Genomic DNA, 18,039 nt, shown 5'->3' on the forward strand with positions numbered 1-18,039 from the left:
CTCAGACTTACTACTTTGCTAAGCATTTAACAACTATGCTGTCTCCCTTAGCTGGGGGCTGTGAGCATCAATCACAAATTTGACTGACTTCATTAAAACCAACATTCAGCTGAACCTGGAGGACATAATGGTTAGTTTTGACATGGTATCCTTGCCCATGAGAGTTCCCATTAAGGACAGCATGGTCCTCCTGCAGACCAGGTTTGATAAGGGTACCACTGACCCTTTTGAACACACCCTTGCATCGATGTACTTCCTCTGTAAGGGAAATTATTATGAACAAATGGACGGATTTGGGATTGCCCTTGTCACTGGCTATTGCTAATTTCTACATGCAGGACGTTGAGGAGAGGGCTTAGTCTTCATGGCCCTTACACCCCAAATACTTTTTCAGGTATGTTCAGATACAGTTTTTGCAGGTCAAGGATGACCTGGAACTCAGGTCAGCTGGCACTTACAGGATTCCCTGTGAATGCTGAGCAGCGTATACCAGTCAGACGGGATGCACAGTGGAAACCCGCATCAAGGAGCACAAGAGATGTGTTCATTTGGGTTACCCAGAGAAACAGTGGTAGCAGAACATTGCATTTGCAATGGCCACAGGATTGAGTTTGACAGCACAAAACTACCGTGCTATGTCAATGGCTTTTGGGACTGCCTGGTTAAAGAAGCTATTGAAATAAAACTAGAGGAAAAGATTTAACAAAGATGAAGATCTCGCTCTAAGAAGGAACTGAAACTCAATTGTAAATATGGTTGGGGTGCGGTCACCTGATTGAATGAGGACTAACCAATCAGGAGGGTTGGACTAGAGGGGTATAAATACCATCGGCTAGACATGCCAGGCATCATCCCTGATGAAGATGGCAGAGTTTGTCATCAAAATATTGGTTACTACTCTAACATGTGACACTGTTTTCCAGCTGAGTTTAAAGGGACACCACAGTCCCGAACTCAGCTCAGCTCAGACTGCACAACTCACTTATACTCTGGACCTCCAGCTCAGACATAGTACTAACTTATGAACCAGATGCTGCACCATCAAGATTTTTGAAAAAGTAAATGTTGGATTATCAAATCTTTACTGGTACTTGTTTCTGGGACCCCAACATCCATACTACAGTGTGGTGGAATGAATTGAATACAGCATTTCAATTGCTTACATCTCTTTTGCTGTATTGATAAACATGAGTAATGCACATACTTTCCTAATCTCCAATATCAACTTGTCCTGCCATCTTTAGGCCACCTTAAACAGTTCAAAATTTGTAAAAACTTTCAGAACAAATAAAAAACATGAAATCAAGGCACACAAAGGGGATATTAGGGAGATCTACTGAAAGTTTAATCAAAGAGGTAGATTTTAAGGAATGTTATAAAAGAAAAAGAGATAGAAAGGCAGCGGGATGTCAAACAGGAATTCTAGAGCTCAGAGCTTCAACAACAAAAAACATGATTGTCAGCATTGGAGTGATGAAATCAGATAAGTAATTAGTGGAATAGTGACATCACTGAGAATTATCGAGTTGCAGTTTACAGAAATAGCCAAATTTAGTGAGGTCAATTCTAGCTGAAAGGTTAGGCAACAACATTAAGGTTTGAGCTTCACTAAAGACCTGCAGCATCTTACACAACCTTAAGCTAAAAAAATGAATTATTCCCACCCACAGATCATCAATACATTGCTTTCAAAGCTACTGAATAATATTTTTAAATAATATTAATTTTTTGTTTTGGTTTCTGATTACATCAAGTACCTGAATATTTTGCATACATAATAAATGTTAGACAGTATAATAAAGTCAACTTAAATCAATGATTTGAGTACCTGCTAGCCTTTTGTCCATGTGGTACTGAAGTTACTGGTGAAGTATTCACTTTTTGAATGAAGTTTTTCAAGATAGTCCAACATTTATAAAACTGAGCATGACAGTTCCTACAGATATACTGTGGCAAAGTGGGATCCTGCCTCACCACAACACCAACTAGCTTCTGAAAATCAGCACAGAATGTCTGTTGTGCTCTGTGCTGTCTCTCTGGACTTGTTTCAATCAGAGGAACTTTTGCAAAAACATTACGTAGGCTCCTGGAGGAAAACTTTCCATGGCACAGACGGCAGTAGTTGGTGGTCATAACAAGAGTTGCCGCTAATGAGAAATAGGAAACAAATATAAAAGTTAACCAGAATATCAGTGAATGCAAACATCACTGGGAATCTATTATTCACGATCCTTCTTTATATTTCACTTAGCACTGCAAGATTAAAGGCTGTATGTGTTTACGAAATCTGCAATTGTTACTTTAGAAAGCTAATTAAAATTCTGAGCTCTGGTTTAAGCACATGGCTTAATTTGGAAGATTAAGAAATAAAAAGACAATTAATCTTGCTGCCCGTGCAGAAAGAATGGAAAATAGTACAACAAATCAAGAATGCTTTATAAAGGACCTCAAATAAATCTCATTAGCTGTTATTATTATACTAGGGCACTATTCCATCTGGACATAGAATGAAAAATATCATGAGAGGTATTACTTCTTAATAAAAACAGAAATGCTGGAAATACTCAGAAGGTGAGGCCACATCTGTGGGAACACAAACAGAGCCAGCATTTCAGGTTGAAGACTCTTCGTCAATGTTGGGAAAGGGACAAAAGAAGTTCATTAAACTGAAGGGGGGGGGGGGGGGAGATTGGGGAAGCAGGATATCTCTGATAGGGTAAAACCAGGGTGATCATGCACATAAGCTGTAAACAAGTTTAATAGATGAATGGGAGCTGTTAGAATGTGAAAAATAGACAAAAACAGGCAAAATGTAGGGGTTGTGTAATGCAGAGCAGGAAGGGAAGAAAATGGTTAAAAAAACATACAAACAAGCTGAACCTTAAATCTCCTCCCGAACCCCCTTTTGTTTTACTTTGGGAGTGTGGAGGGACATGCCCAGTGATGCTGGCCAGGCACAGTTCCCAGCTCGGCATCTCGCAACTCCTATATTTCTTTGCCGATGTTCTTTTGTTCAAGTCCTTCTCCATAAACTGCACCCATTCACTCATTATACAGATTATTTTCTTTATAACCTATCCCCATCATCTCCTCAGGTTACACATCTTTCGTACCCCACCCTGCCTGCAATTTCACAAGCTGATTTTCTTTCCTACCCAGTTCTGACGATGGGTCTTCAACCTGAAATGTTAACTTGGTCTCTTTTCCCATACACGTGGCCTCAAGAGCTAAGTATTTCAACCATCATCTGCAGTTTTTTTTCCATTTTCACTATAGTTCTCAATAGTATAACAGACCAAAAGGCATCATTTCAAAGTACCCATGTACACAATGTACAATGTACTTAATGACTGTATCTGCATTAAACAAGTGCAATCATTGAAATAATGGTAATTTCTTTTGATTGTAGAGGTTTGATTAGTTAAAAAGGATGTATTTTTTAATGTATTAAACTGTACTGATTTGGCCTTGATTTTTAGAGGTCAGAATTGCAATGAATAATCCTGAAGAAAGAATTACAGAATATGAAGATGTTTATTCATTAATTTTACACATTTTTCAGTGATGTTAATACCTCAGTGTTTCATTGTTCCTTTCAGCATTATATGGTCTAAATAAACCACTTACAAGACATTGCAGTATGACTAACATACAAGCTCCAGGACCAAGAACCAATTCTGAAATATTTAAACCAGTGATGCACTGGCTGAAATGAAAGTATTTCAGAGGCTTACTAAGATAAAAATATTTTGCTTTCTAATTTAGCTGAACATAACTAGATGCAGGGAGTTTACTCATGTAGATGAAGACACAATGCTAAAATTTATTATCAGCCCATTTTCTGCTTTGATTGATAACAAACAATCCAAGAATGATTAGAATAATTTAAAAACTGTAAATGCTCAAAATCTGAAATAATATCACATAATGTTAAAAACAAACAGCAGGTCATACAGCATCTGTGGAAAGAGAAACAGGGTTAACATTTCAGGTTAAAGAAGTGAGTAAATGAGAAAACAAACACGAGGAAATCTGCAGATGCTGGAAATTCAAACAACACACACAAAATGCTGGTGGAACACAGCAGGCCAGGCAGCATCTATAAGGAGAAGCACTGTCGACGTTTTGGGCTGAGACCCTTCGTCAGGACTAACTGAAGGGAAAGATAGTAAGAGATTTGACAGTAGTGGGGGGAAAGGGAAATGCAAAATGATAGAAGACCGGAGGGGGTGGGATGAAGCTAAGAGCTGGAAAGGTGATTGGCGAAAGTGATACAGAGCTGGAGAAGGGAAAGGATCATAGAAACATAGAAAATAGGGGCAGGAGTAGGCCATTCGGCCCTTCGAGCCTGCACTGCCATTCAGTATGATCATGGCTGATCATCCAACTCAGAACCCTGAACCTGCTTTCTCTCCATACCCCCGATCCCTTTAGCCACAAGGGCCATATCATGGGACGGGAGGCCTCGGGAGAAAGAAAGGGAAAGAATGGTGTCTGGTTTGCAGAGCATCTCCAGTTTGTCTGCTCGAGAGCCCCGAATTTCCAATTCCCATTAATTTAATTCTCCGTCCCTCTGGCCTGTGACCTGATAAACTGTTCCAACAGGGCCAAATACAAAGCTGGACTATCAGATTGATCACCTTTTGTCTGGCTACAATGCAACCTTTGAGACCCAGTGTAGAGTTCAACAATTTCAGACACCTGTAATCTGTTTTTTTGTCCAATTCTACTGTAAGGTGATCAATCTGTAATATTAATTCAGTTTTTTTCTTTCTTCAGATACAACATGTCATGCTGAACTTTCTAGCATTCTCCCTTTCAATTCTATGTCATTAACAATTCTGACATGCATTTCACAACTTTAACATATTCCTTTGTGTTCTCTCTCTCTCTCTCTCTCTCTCTCTCTCTAAATGCCCTGACCAATCTATCAACCAGATCTCTTCATAAACATGGGAATCTCCTGCAATCCTGGCTTAATTCTACTGGAGGTATTCCTATTGTCTTATCCATTCCAACTCCCATCTTTCTGCCTTCTCACTTTACCAGTTCTGATATAGCCTCTTTGATTTGAAATGTTTAATGTTGCTCTTTCTACAGATTCAGCCTGACACATTGAGTGTTTCTAGCTACGAATGTTCTCTGTAATTAAAATGCTGGGAATTACAACTGATGTGGTCATCTGTTTAACAATATAATTACCATGAAATAATTTTATAGCCCATATTAATGCTGGATATTTAATGCTTTTCACCTGTACAACATCTCATCCCTGATAATCAATATATTCAATACCCTACAAATTAAATCACATGTTAAATATTCAAATACCAATTTTTATTACAAAAATACTAATTACAATTATGCACTGAGACACTGAGTACCAGGCTACACAATCTTGAAAATGAACTATATTTTTACTATTTTTCTACAAAATTATTTCCAATCAAACAACAGTTACAAGTGCAGGGCCAAACATCCAAATTATTTTTATGCCCATGAAGGTTTAGGAATTAGAATTCTGTTTTTAAAAATCTAGAAATAAAAATAATGTGGCAATGAAACTATCAGAATGTATGAAAAATCACAATTAATTAACGAATGCTTTAACATTAGGACATCAATCACCCTTATCCAATCTGGTTTATTTTCAATTCCAATCCAACACTAATGAAATTCATTCAGAAGTATTTCCTCAAATGGCTTCACAAAACGCTTGATTAAACTAAACTGTCAAAAGCAGTTCAAGAAGGCGTCTCCCTAACACCCTGTCAGCACAAGTAGAATGAGTAGCAACGGTCATGTCTCATTAACAGAAATAAAGACAAGTGAAGGCACAACCCCAGAAGTAGGGCAAAGGGAGTAGAATGATACATACCCTAACTCTAATGCAGAATTAGACTAAAGCAGTTCTTGAAATATTGCAGAACTTAGGGAATTTATGGAGATTAGCAGAAAGGTGTCCTTGAATTGGCAGGCTTTGAAGAACAAGCTGCAAAGAGACAAACATGAGCACAGCCTGTAATCCACCTGGGTGTCAGCAATCCACTATGCACCATGATTTAATTTGCTGTACCCTAAAAAAAAACTACAAATAACCGCTGGATATTTGAGACATGGGAAGTAGTAAATGTGAACAAGTTGGTACACAATGTAATGAATGCCTATAATGTACATGACATCACTGGATTAGCCTATCTTACCTAACCTGTACTGTCATCTTATCCAGCCCTCTACATGACAGCTACGGTGCAACATTATACTTTCTACAGCACATGATAAACTACATCAGTACACAATACATCATGTACAACTACACTGTCCAGTCCACCCTGGTTGCCTGCCATGCTATTCCCCTACCCAGAGTTGCTACTTATTTTGCAGAGCTGGCTACTGCTGGTAACATTCTGTGAAATTGAGTTTTTCCTTCACAAGAGAAGTCCAGCTTCAAGAAATGTCTTGATGGCTAAAAGATTAGCTTTATTTGTCACATGCACATTGAAAGAAAACAAAATGTGTCATTTTGCATCAAATAAAATCAGTGAAGATTGTGCTGGGGCAGCTCGCAAGTGTTGCCGTGCTTACATAGCATGCCAGCAACTCACTAACCCTCACCGTGTGTCCTTGGAATGTGGAAGAAACCCTGAGCACCCAGAGGAAACCAGAGCAGTGGGAGGGAGAGCGTTCCAGCTCCCTACATACCGTAGTGGGAACTGAACCCCATCTTACAGCTGCCTGCTGTACAGTGATGCGCTAACCGCTCCGCTCCACTACCATGCTGATCTAGGTTACTGAGCCAACTCATCAGTGCTCCAGGTGTCAGAATTTGAAAGCTTGGTCAAGTGCCTTCCATTCACAAATATGGAAAAATATTCAAAACCATTAAAATTATTTTTAGGAAGTTAAAAAGAAATGGAAAAATGAATAGCCATGATGCACCATCAATAACTCTCGGAGACAGGAGGCAAAAGATAGGCTTTTATTAGCTGCAAATGTGACCACAACATCTCGGAGACTGAGGGAGGAGCAGTGCCTCCAATCGCCTTTATGCAGGGGTCTGTGGGTTGAGCCACAGCAGCAGTCAGCAGAGGGGCGTGTCCAGACAGATATACACATAGTTTACCACAAGCAATCACAGGAAACAATCTGGAAACCATTTTGAAGGGAACTGAACTACTGAAAGATTAGCTGAAACAAAAACGCAAAACACTGAAAATTCTTAGTAAGTCAGGCTGCATCTGTGGGAAGAGAAACAGAATTAACATTTTAGGTTGAAAACTTTTCCTCAGAATAATGAAGGAGAACACTTTTGGAATTGTATTTAATTACTTGTTCAATTCCGATGTAGCTATACATAGAAACTTAGAAAATAGGTGCAGGAGTAGGCCATTCGGCCCTTCGAGCCTGCACCGCCATTCAGTATGATCATGGCTGATGATCCAACTCAGAACCCTGTACCTGCTTTCTCTCCATACCCCCTGATCCCTTTAGCCACAAGGGCCATATCTAACTTCCTCTTACATATAGCCAATGAACCGGGCTCAACTGTTTCCTGTGGCAGAGAATTCCACAGATTCACCACTCTCTGTGTGAAGAAGTTTTTCCTCATCTCGGTCCTAAAAGGCTTCCCCTTTATCCTTAAACTGCGACCCCTCGTTCTGGACTTCCCCAACATCGGAAACAATCTTCCTGCATCTAGCCTGTCCAATCCCTTCAGAATTTTATACATTTCAATAAGATCCCCCCTCGATCTTCTAAATTCCAGTGAGTATAAGCCTAGACGATCCAGTCTTTCTTCATATGAAAGTCCTGCCATCCCAGGAATCAATCTGGGAAACCTTCTCTGTACTCCCTCTATGGCAAGAATGCCTTTCCTCAGATTAGGGGACCAAAACTGCACACAATATTCTAGGTGCGGTCTCACCAAGGCCTTGTACAACTGCAGTAGAACCTCCCTGCTCCTGTACTCAAATCCTTTTGCTATGAATGCCAACATACCATTTGCCTTTTTCATCGCCTGCTGTACCTGCATGCCCACCTTCAATGACTGGTATACAATGACACCCAGGTCTCGTTGCATCTCCCCTTTTCCTAATCGGCCACCGTTCAGATAATAATCTGTTTTCCTGTTCTTGCAACCAAAGTGGATAACCTCACATTTATCCACATTAAATATACATGTTCAGGGAAATCTTAAAACGTTGATTAATTTTGGTAAGCCAACAATTTCATGCTGTTTTTCCAAATACATTCTCAACCAACAGATAAAAGTCTACAAAACGTTAACCAACTTCAAAAGGTGAACATTCAGTCATTCAAAACCCCCTAGAATATATAGCAAAGGCAGCACAAGAATAATCTGAATTAAGCCCTGAAATTAGTACACAGTAACAATAACAGGAGAAGCTATGTATCCTTCAGGGTGAAAATTATATTCAAAATTAAAATCAGTACTCTAAACATTATTTAAGAAACATACTTCCTTAAATGTGTTTCAACTACTTCACAAGCTTCAAACTGCTGATCCCTGTTACATTTACCATGTCACATTTTCTCTGTATCATTGTCTTAATAATGTACACTATTTCTTGTATTTGCCTCTAATTTGCAGTTTAATTAACAGCACTGTATTAAAGATAAGTTTAAATGTTTAGAGAGCAACTTCCAGCAGGGAGGAATTAAATGTAAAACAGATTAGAAAGCAGCTGTATGAGCAACTACTGTACTTCAAGGGACAATTGGTAAATAAAAACTACCTGTACACCTGAGGATCTTACTCAAGGTACCCATTCAATATGGCATCCAACTTTTAATGGTATAACATCATTGGAAAAATTTTAAAAGAAAAGTATTTTTAAGAATGCTTAAAATTCAAAATCACAGGCAGATAGGGTCATAAAGAAAGCTTTTGGCACATTGATTTATGACAGTATAGGAGATGGAATGTTATGTTGAAGTTGTATAAGACGGTGGTGAGGCCTAATTTGGAATATTGTGTGCAGTTCTCATCAGCAACCTACAGGAAAGGTATCAACAAGGTTGAAAGAGTGCAGAGATAATGCACAAGGATGTTGCCAGGACCTGAGTATTAGGGAAAGGTTGAATAGGTTAGGACATTATTCCCTACAGTGTAAGGGGTGAAGATAGATAAATGGATAGAGTAAATGCATGCAGGTTTTTTCCACTGAAGTTGAGTGAGGTTAAGGATAAAAGGTGAAATGTTTGTGGGGAAATTGAGGGAGAGCTTCTTTATTCAGAGGATGGTGAGAGTGTGAAATGAGCTACCAGCAGAAGTGGCAGATGTGAGTTCGCTTTCAACATTTAAGAGAAATTTAGATGGAGTGGGTATGGAGAGACCTGGTCCAGGGGCAGGTGCCTGACAGGCCCAAGGGCCTGTTTCTGTGCTGTAGTACTCTGTGACCAAATTCTTTTCAGCCTGGTTTTATCCCATTTTCCCCCTTCATTCTACCTTGGATTTAAATTTCAAGGCATAAAAAAAATGCAGATGCTGAAATCTAGAGCAAAAATAACAAGCTCCTGGTGGGTCAAGCAGTATATGTGGAGGGAAATGGACAGCCAATATTTTGGGTTGAAACATTCATCTGGACTGGTCTACTTTTGATAATGTTTTGACACTGTAATAAATAAAGATAAATACAAGCAGTCCCTGGGATACCCAAGAGTTCCATTTTTGAAAATAGACTGTAAACTGATATTTTTGTAAATCAGAAATGAATTTCAGTGAGGATGAGAGTTGATTAATAAGAACATTTATTTATTGTGCTCACTTGTACAGTTTCAATGGCACAGAATGCGAATGTCCCACATCCAACGGCTAGTTTTGATGACCTAAACTTTCAATGGATAAATGGCAATGCAATAGCAAGTCAACTGTGATTTAACTGCAAGATAAAGATTTGAATTAGGAAGCAATTTAGGGCACAAAACTTAATACTGCGCCACCATTCAAGAACCATGGCTGGTCTGATCACAACCCCAATTCTACATCCCAATCTTCCACCCCTTTACTTAGTAAATATATATTACATAATGATTTAAAAAAAATTAAAGACTTCTTCCTTAATCCTTTGAGGAAGTGAGCTTCAAAAATGAGTTCTTGAGAGAAATTTTCATTTCCTTCTTGTCTTCAATTGAAGACCACTTAATTTAAATAATGACACCAAGCTCTAGATTTTCCCACAAGAGGAAAATTCCACTCCACATGCACCATATTAAGACCCCCAACGATCTCAAGTGCTTAAGCAATATCCTCTCTCAATCTTTTGAACTCTGGCAAATGGAAACCTAATCATTCCTCATATGACAATCCATTCATTTTGGGTATGTCCAGTAAACTGCTACTGCCAGCCTATATATATATATATATATATATATAGTTGAATAAGTAACCAATATTTGCGGTTTCATCACTGCCGATATATACATTCAAGCACAGCCAACCAACTTTTCTATTCCCTCACAATGTTATCAGCTTTCCTCCATTACTTGTTTACCAGCCTTTCTCAGGGGCAGCATGGTTAGCACAATGCTTTACAGTCCCAGCGACCTGGGTTCAATTCCCACCACTGCCTGTAAGAATTTTGTACACTGTCCCATGACTGCGTGGGTTTTCTCCTGGTGCTCTGGCTTCCTCCCACAGTCCAAAGATTTAACAGTTGGTGAGTTAATTGATCATTGTAAATTGTCCCATGATTAGGCTCAGATTTAAAACAAAAATCAGGGGTTGCTGGGTGGCATGGCTCGAAGGGCCAGAAGGGCCTTCTCTGCAGTGTACGTCAATAAATAAATGAGTGAAAATGGTGTCAGTGATATACAGCAACGTTTTGCAGGCAGCTCACAAAACTACAAGACATTCTACTAATTATACTTCTGGACTATAATCACTGCAATCTGCAGTCTGTAACTTCCCTTTAAGAAAAGTGCTTTTGAACTGTCTAAATAAACCAGAGATTTTACTATCTCCTGAAGGATTTGGGAAACTTGACTCTGCAGAATGCAGGTATGGCCACTGCTACAGGAGTGGACTTCAGGCCAGATGAAAGCAGAAAACAAACCGGTGTTCAGCTCACTTCTCTATGTCAGGCAAGATCCCCTATCTCAGCCCATTCCGTGTGCCTGTGTTCTCCCACTCATCTTGCTACTACCATTGGGCAGGGAGTGCAGATGTTTTGGATCGCACACATTCAGCTTTGGGAGCAGCTGTTGCCCCACAGCCATCGTGCTCCTGGATCGGCTTCATTGTTCCAGCACTGAACTAACTCTATAGCTGTGGACTTAATTTCAGGCACTCTGTAGTTCATGTTCTATTGATAATTTCTTTACTGCGTTTTTACTAATGACATGATTTGTTCTTTTTCACAGACTATATGTTTGTTGGTCTTTGTTGCGTGTTGTTTTTCGTGGATTCTATTTCACCTCTTTGTTTTGTGGCTGCCTGCAAGAAGGTAAATCTTAGTTTTATATGGTGTACATACTTTGATAATATATGTACCTTAAACTTTCTTTATTAGAAGAACCAGATCCCTTTGCACTCAGATAATTTATAATGTGGTCTACAAGTTACAACGGGAGATAGAAAATGCATGCCAAAAGAGCAATGTTATAACAGTCATGGGGGATTTCATATGTAGGTAGATTGATTAGTGCGGGATTGCAAAAGCAGGAATTTTCTAGAGTGTCTACGATACGGCTTTTTAGAGTAAATCATGGCCCTTAGGGACCAGCTACTCGGATTGGGCGTCATGCAATGAATTGGAATTGATTAGAGAACTTAAGGTTAAAGAATCCTTAGGGGCAAGTGATCAGAATATGATTGAATTCACCCTGAAATTTGAGAACTTATAGTCAGGTGTAACAGTACTATAGTAGAGTAAAGGGAATTACAAAGACACAAGAGAGTAGTTAGCCAGAATTGATCGGGAAAGAACACTGGCAGGGATGAAGGCAGAGCAGCAATGGCTGGAAATTCTGGAAGCAATTTGGAAGGCACAGGATATATATATCCCAAAAAGGAAGAAGTATTCTAAAGGCAAGATGACACAACCATGGCTAACAAGGAAAGTCAAAGCCAACAAAAAGCCAAAGAGAGGGCATATAATAAGAGTAAAACTTAGTGGGAAATTAGGGAATTGGGAACCATTTAAATACCAATAGAAGGCAACAAAAAAAATCATTAAGGTAAAGATGGAATATAAAAGTAAGCTAGCCAATAATTTTAAAGAGGATACCAAAAGTTTCTTCAGATATACAAAGTGTAAAATAGAGTGAGAGTGGATATCGGACCACTGGAAAATGACATTGGAAAGATAGTAATGGGGGAAAAGGAAATGGTGGATGAACTGAATAAGCATTTTGCATCAAGCTTCACTATGGAAGACTAGCAGTATGGTGGAAGTTCCAGGTGTCAGCGGTTAAGAAGTGTGTAAAGTTACCATAACTAGAGAGAAGATTCGTGGGAAACTGAAAGTTCTGAAAGTAGATGAGACACCTGGATCAGATGGTGTACATCCCAGGGTTCTGAAAGAGGTGGCTGAAGAGATTGTGGTGACATTAATAATCTGTTAAGAATCACTAGATTCTGAAATGGTTCTGGAGGATTTGAAAATCTCACTCCACTCTTCAGGAAGGGAGGGAGGCAGAAGAAAGAAAACTATAGGCTGGTTAGTCTGAACTCAGTGGTTGGGAAGATATTGGAGTCGATTATTAAGGATGTGGTTTGGGGGTATTTGGAGGCACATGATAAAGTAGGCCACAGTCAGCATAGTTCCTCAAAGGAAAATCTTGCCTGACAGAATCTGTTGGAATTTTTTGAAGAAATAACAAGCAGAATAAACAAAAGAGTTGATGTTGCGTATTTAGTTTTCCCAGAAGGCCTCTGACAAGGTGTCACGCGAGTCTGCTTAACAAGCAATGAGCCCATGGTATTACAGGAAAGATTCTAGCATGGATAAAGCAATGGCTGATTGGCAGGAGGCAAAGGGTGGGAATAAAGGGAGCCTTTTCTGGGTTGGCTGCCGGTGACTACTGGTGTTCCACAGGGGTTTACATTCAGACCGCTTCTTTTTATGTTATATGTCAATAATTTTGGATGATGGAATTGATGGCTTTGTTGCAAAGTTTACAGACAATATGAAGATAGGTGGAGTGGCAGGTAGTTTTGAGGAAATACAGAGGCTACAGAAGAATTTAGATTAGGAAATCAGGCAAAGAAGTGGAAGATGGAATACAGTGTCGGGAAGTATATGGTCATGAACTTTGGTAGAAGAAATGAAAAAGTTGACTACTTTCTAAATGCAGAGAAAATATAAAAATCTGAGGGCGTAAAGGGATTTGGGAGTCCTTGTGAAGGATCCCCTAAAGGGTAATTTGCAGGTTTAGTCTGTGGCGAGGAAGGCAAATGTGATGCAAGCAATCATTTCAAGAGGACTACAATACAAAAGCAAGTATGTAATGTTGAGACTTTATAAAGCACTGGTGAAGCCTCACTTGGAATACTGTAAGCAGTGTTGGGCGCCTTATCTTTGAAAGGATGTGCTGAAATTGCAAGGGTTCAAAGGAGGTTCATGAAACTAATTCCAAGATTAAAAGGCTTGTCATATGAACAGTATTTGATGGCTCTGGGCTTGTATTCACTATAATTTAGAAGAATGAGGGGTGACCTAATTGAAACCTATTGAATGGTGAAAGGCCTTGATAGAGTGGAAGTGGAGCGGATATTTCCTGTGCTGGGAGAGTCTAAGACCAGAGGACACAGCCTCAAAATAGAATGGAGATGAAGAGGAATTTCTTTAGCCAGAGAGTGGTGAATCTATGGAATTCTTTGCCATGGGCAGCTGTGTCTTTATGTATATTTAAGGCAGAGGCTGACAGATTCTTGATTAGGGCTGAGGCAAAAATTGGATCAGCCATGATGAAATGGTGGAGTAGACTTGATGGGTCATATGGTGTAATTCTGCTCCTATATCTTATAGTCTTACAGTCCTATAATCTCTTCCCTTCCTGCCAAATGGACAGTTTCAGATTTTGCCATGTTAAATTCCATTTGCTAAATCTTAACTCATCTGTAAACTGAAGCAACCCTTGGAGGTGCCTGCAACATTTCAATGCTATTTAATTTTTTTAATATTATTGCATTGAATTATAAAAGATGTATATATTACCGTAAGATAACTGCTGCATAGAATTACAGAATGGACTCAACTTTATAAACAGTCCAATGACAATCACAATAAGATGCTTTTCCAGTTAAGATATTTCCCTTCAACCAAATACTTACGAGTGGTAAAACAACAAAATTACCAGAAGTGTCTGCAAAATGACAGCACAAGTCAATAAGGAATAACTGGTACCTTACTATAATGGGATCTCTTCATTAGAAGGTAAGTGTTCAGCAAGCATTACACAGTAACAGTATTTTGAACAAGTACTGCCTTGGAACACATTTCACTAAACAAAATGAGAACCAGGAAATACAGGTTCACGTGTACCAAATAAATCATTCTGTCAGTTGGGAATTCTGCAAACAAACATCGGCTGTTGTTTATCAATTACAGTTCAGTGTTCAACACCATCATCCCCCCCCCAGCAATAATCAACAACCTTCAAATCCTGGGCCTCTGTACCTCTCTCTGCAATGGGATCCTCACCTTGATTATCGGGAGACCCCAGTCAGTACAGTCATCGGCTGCGTGTTTGTCCTTGAGCAAGGCACTTAACCACACATTGCTCTATTCAAACATTTGTACTTACTCACTAATGCATAGTTCCATCGCTAACAACAATAGTTGGGGTATTTATTGGGCCCACAGATGTCAGCAGCAAAATATTAAATGCACTGAAAACTTCACTAATTGATTTTGGCAAGTCCTTAAGCTGAGAAAGCTACCACATGGATAAGGACCATGGAGCAATTCAAGGAACAAAACTGTGAATGCTCATCAATACTGTAAAGGTCTAGACAGGATAGAGTAAAAGGAACACATGGGATACAGTTTGTTAAATATGTTCAGGAAAGTTTGTTTCATCAGTATGTAGAAGTCCTAACCAGAAACGTGCGATACTGGATCTATTAGGGAATAAGAGAGGGAAGGTGACGGAAGTTTGAGTAGGTGAATACTTTGCATCCAATGATCATATGCCATTAGTTTCAAAGTAATATGCAAAAAGTTAGGTCTGGTCCACAGGTTGAGATTCTAAATTGGAGAAAGGCCAAGTTTGATAGTATCAGAAAGGAATTGGCAATTGTGGATTGGGACAATCTGTTTCTGGCGAAGATGTACTTGGTAAGTGGGAAATCTTCAAAAATGAAATTTTGAGAGTACAAAATTTGTATGTGTCTATCAGAAAAATAGGTGAAGATAACAAGTTTGGGGAACCTTGGTTTTCAAGAGATGTTGAGGCACTGGTTAAAAAAAGGGAGGTGCATAGCAAGTATAGACAAGTAGGAACAAAAGAAATGTAAGAGAACACTAAAGAAAGAAATCAGAAAGACTAAAAGAAGGCATGAGTTTGCTCTAGCAGACAAGGTGAAGGAGACTCCTACGGGATTCTACAGATATGTTAAGAGCTAAAAGATTGCAAGCGACAGAATTGGTCCTCTGGAAGACCAGGATGGTAATCCATGTGTGGAGCCAAAACAGGTGGGGGAGATCTTAAATGAATTCTTTGCATCTGTATTTACTCAGGAGAGGAACACAGTCTACAGAAGTGAGGCAAAGTGGCATCAACTTCATTAACCCTGTACAGAAGGTATTTGCTACCCTGAGGCAAATCAGGGTGGATAAATCTCCAGGGCCTGACAGGGTGTTCTTTTGGACCCTATGGGAGGCATGTGCAGAAATTGCCAGGAATCTAGCAGAGATATTTAAATCATCCTTACAACAGGAGAAGTACAAAGTATTGCAGGATTTGCAATGTTGTTTTGCTGTTTAAAAAAGGCTCTAAACATAAACTAGGAAATTATAGGCTGGTGAGTCTGACATCAGTTGTGGAAAACTTATTGGAAGGTATTCTAAGGGACCAGATATATAAGTATTTGGAGAGACATGGATTGATTAAGAATAGTCATCATGGATTTGTGCATGGTAGGTAATGTCTAATCAGCCTTATAGAGTTTTTCGAGGAAGTTACCAGTAAAGTTGATGTAGGTAAGGCAGTGGACTTTAGTAATGCATTTGACAGGGTCACGCATGGGAGGCTGGTCAATATTTTGTAGCTCAGCTTTCAGGATGAGGTTGTAAGCTGGACTAGACATTGGCTTTGTGGGAGAAGCAGAGAGTGGTAGTAGAGGGTTGCCTTTCTGATTGGAGGCTTGTGACTAGTGGTGCGTTTCAGGGATCAGTGTTGGGTCCTTTGTTGTTTGTCATTTTTATCAGTGATGTGGATGATAACTCGATCAGCAAATCTGCAGTTGTCACCAAGATTTGGGGTGCAGTGGACAGTGAGGAAGGCTATTGTGCTTTGCAGAGGGATCTGCATTTGCTGAAAAATGGCAGATAGAAATTACACAGTGAACAGTAGGGCACTGAGCAGTGAGGTGGAACAAAGGGATTTGGGGAAACAGGTCCATAATTTGTTAAAAATGGCTTTACAGGTAGGGTCATTAAGAAAGCTTTCGGTACTTTGGCCTTCATATATAAATATATTGAGTACAGGAGATGTCTTATTCCCTAATAGCAGATCCAGAATCGCACATTTCTGGTTAGGACTTCTACGTACTGATGAAAGAAACTTCCCTGAATGTATTTAACAAACTGTATCCCATGTATTCCTTTTACTCTATCCTGTCTAGACCTTTACAGTATTGATGAACATTCACAGTTTGTTCCTTGAATTGCTCCATGGTCCTTATCCATATGGTAGCTTTCACAGCTTCAGGACTTGCCAAAATCACTTAATGAAGTTTTCAGTGCATTTAATATTTTGCTGCTGACATCTGAAGACCCAATAAATACCCCAGCTATTGTTGTTGGCGATGGAACTATGCATTAGTGAGTAAATACAAATGTTTGAATAATGGTGGGGAATAAGCAGCTTAAAGCATTGGCTATCTCTGATTAGCAACTGCAATGCCGTCTGTTTCAGGCGCTTAATTATACATGATCTAATCACTACCAGGTAATACTACGTAGTACAAGAAATGCCCGGTATACTGTATGAATATATATTACCATACCAGTGATATCAAACCCTATCCACTCAGTATTTTAAACAATGCCACGCGAATTTGCACATATACCCGGATGGACAAGCGGCCCTCAGTTTACCATTGCATGAGCAAAACGGTGATTCCAACAAAACTGCATTGAAGTATGGGCGGAATAGTCCGGGGGTTTTACTCTAACCAAACTACCACAGGTTTTGGGATTATTGGACGCGGACGGTGAAGGCGAACGATGAGGCTGTCACTGGAACAGTACGTGAGACGGAAAGGTCTGGGCCCCGGGGAGCCGGCCCCACGTCTGACACTAACCTGGCTCGGCTTGCACCGTGACAGCGGCCGCTGGCTCCGCCTCTCCCTCAGCCCGTCGCTGCCTGCCGCCGGTCCATCGCTGCCGCTGAGCCTCCGACAGCCTTTCCATCTTCTGTGCCATGGCGGAAGACACGAAGCGCCCGCGTTTGTTCCGTTTCATCCTCTTCTGGAGTGAAAACTTTAAATCGCAAACATTTTCTTTCACTAAAAATGCTTCGCCAAAAACGAACTGTAAACAACCGGAAACGGCACGAAGGGGAACTGCGAGGTGCAATGTCCCTACTACACGTTGATGCCGTGTAAACAGTTCCGGGAGTAAAGATGGGCGAACGCCGACTATAATTAAACCGTAGGTGCCAGGAATCTGAAATTACAAATAAAATCACAATAGCCTGAAAGTATTCAGAAGTTTTGCAGCAACTGCACGGAAAAATGTTTTCTCTATAATTAATTATGATGTTGTTACATTTCATTAACACTTTTCGGCAACAATGCGTCCATTATATTATTAAAATCCGTTTATTTTTATTTTATACAACTGCGCTCGT

At 39.8% G+C, this 18,039-nt stretch overlaps 1 protein-coding gene across 2 annotated transcripts in view; it reads right to left on the reverse strand.

The window, feature by feature from the left end:
- Nucleotides 1–17,979, reverse strand: part of znf276 (zinc finger protein 276) — a 57,911-nt gene extending 39,932 nt beyond the window's left edge. The window contains exons 1-2 of one of the 2 annotated variants that reach the window (XM_073070209.1): nucleotides 17,492–17,979; nucleotides 1,829–2,147 (exon numbers count right to left, since the gene is read on the reverse strand). In XM_073070209.1, coding sequence (XP_072926310.1) covers nucleotides 1,829–2,147; nucleotides 17,492–17,651 — 479 coding nt within the window. In that variant the 5' untranslated portion in view covers nucleotides 17,652–17,979. Of the gene's footprint in view, nucleotides 1–1,828; nucleotides 2,148–17,285; nucleotides 17,408–17,491 lie in introns of those variants that run through there. The other variant, XM_073070210.1, reaches the window with a different exon arrangement.
- Between the last annotated feature and the right edge of the window lie 60 nt (nucleotides 17,980–18,039).

Source organism: Hemitrygon akajei, chromosome 17 (genome assembly GCF_048418815.1).
Source record: "Hemitrygon akajei chromosome 17, sHemAka1.3, whole genome shotgun sequence".
Classification (NCBI taxonomy): domain Eukaryota; kingdom Metazoa; phylum Chordata; class Chondrichthyes; order Myliobatiformes; family Dasyatidae; genus Hemitrygon; species Hemitrygon akajei.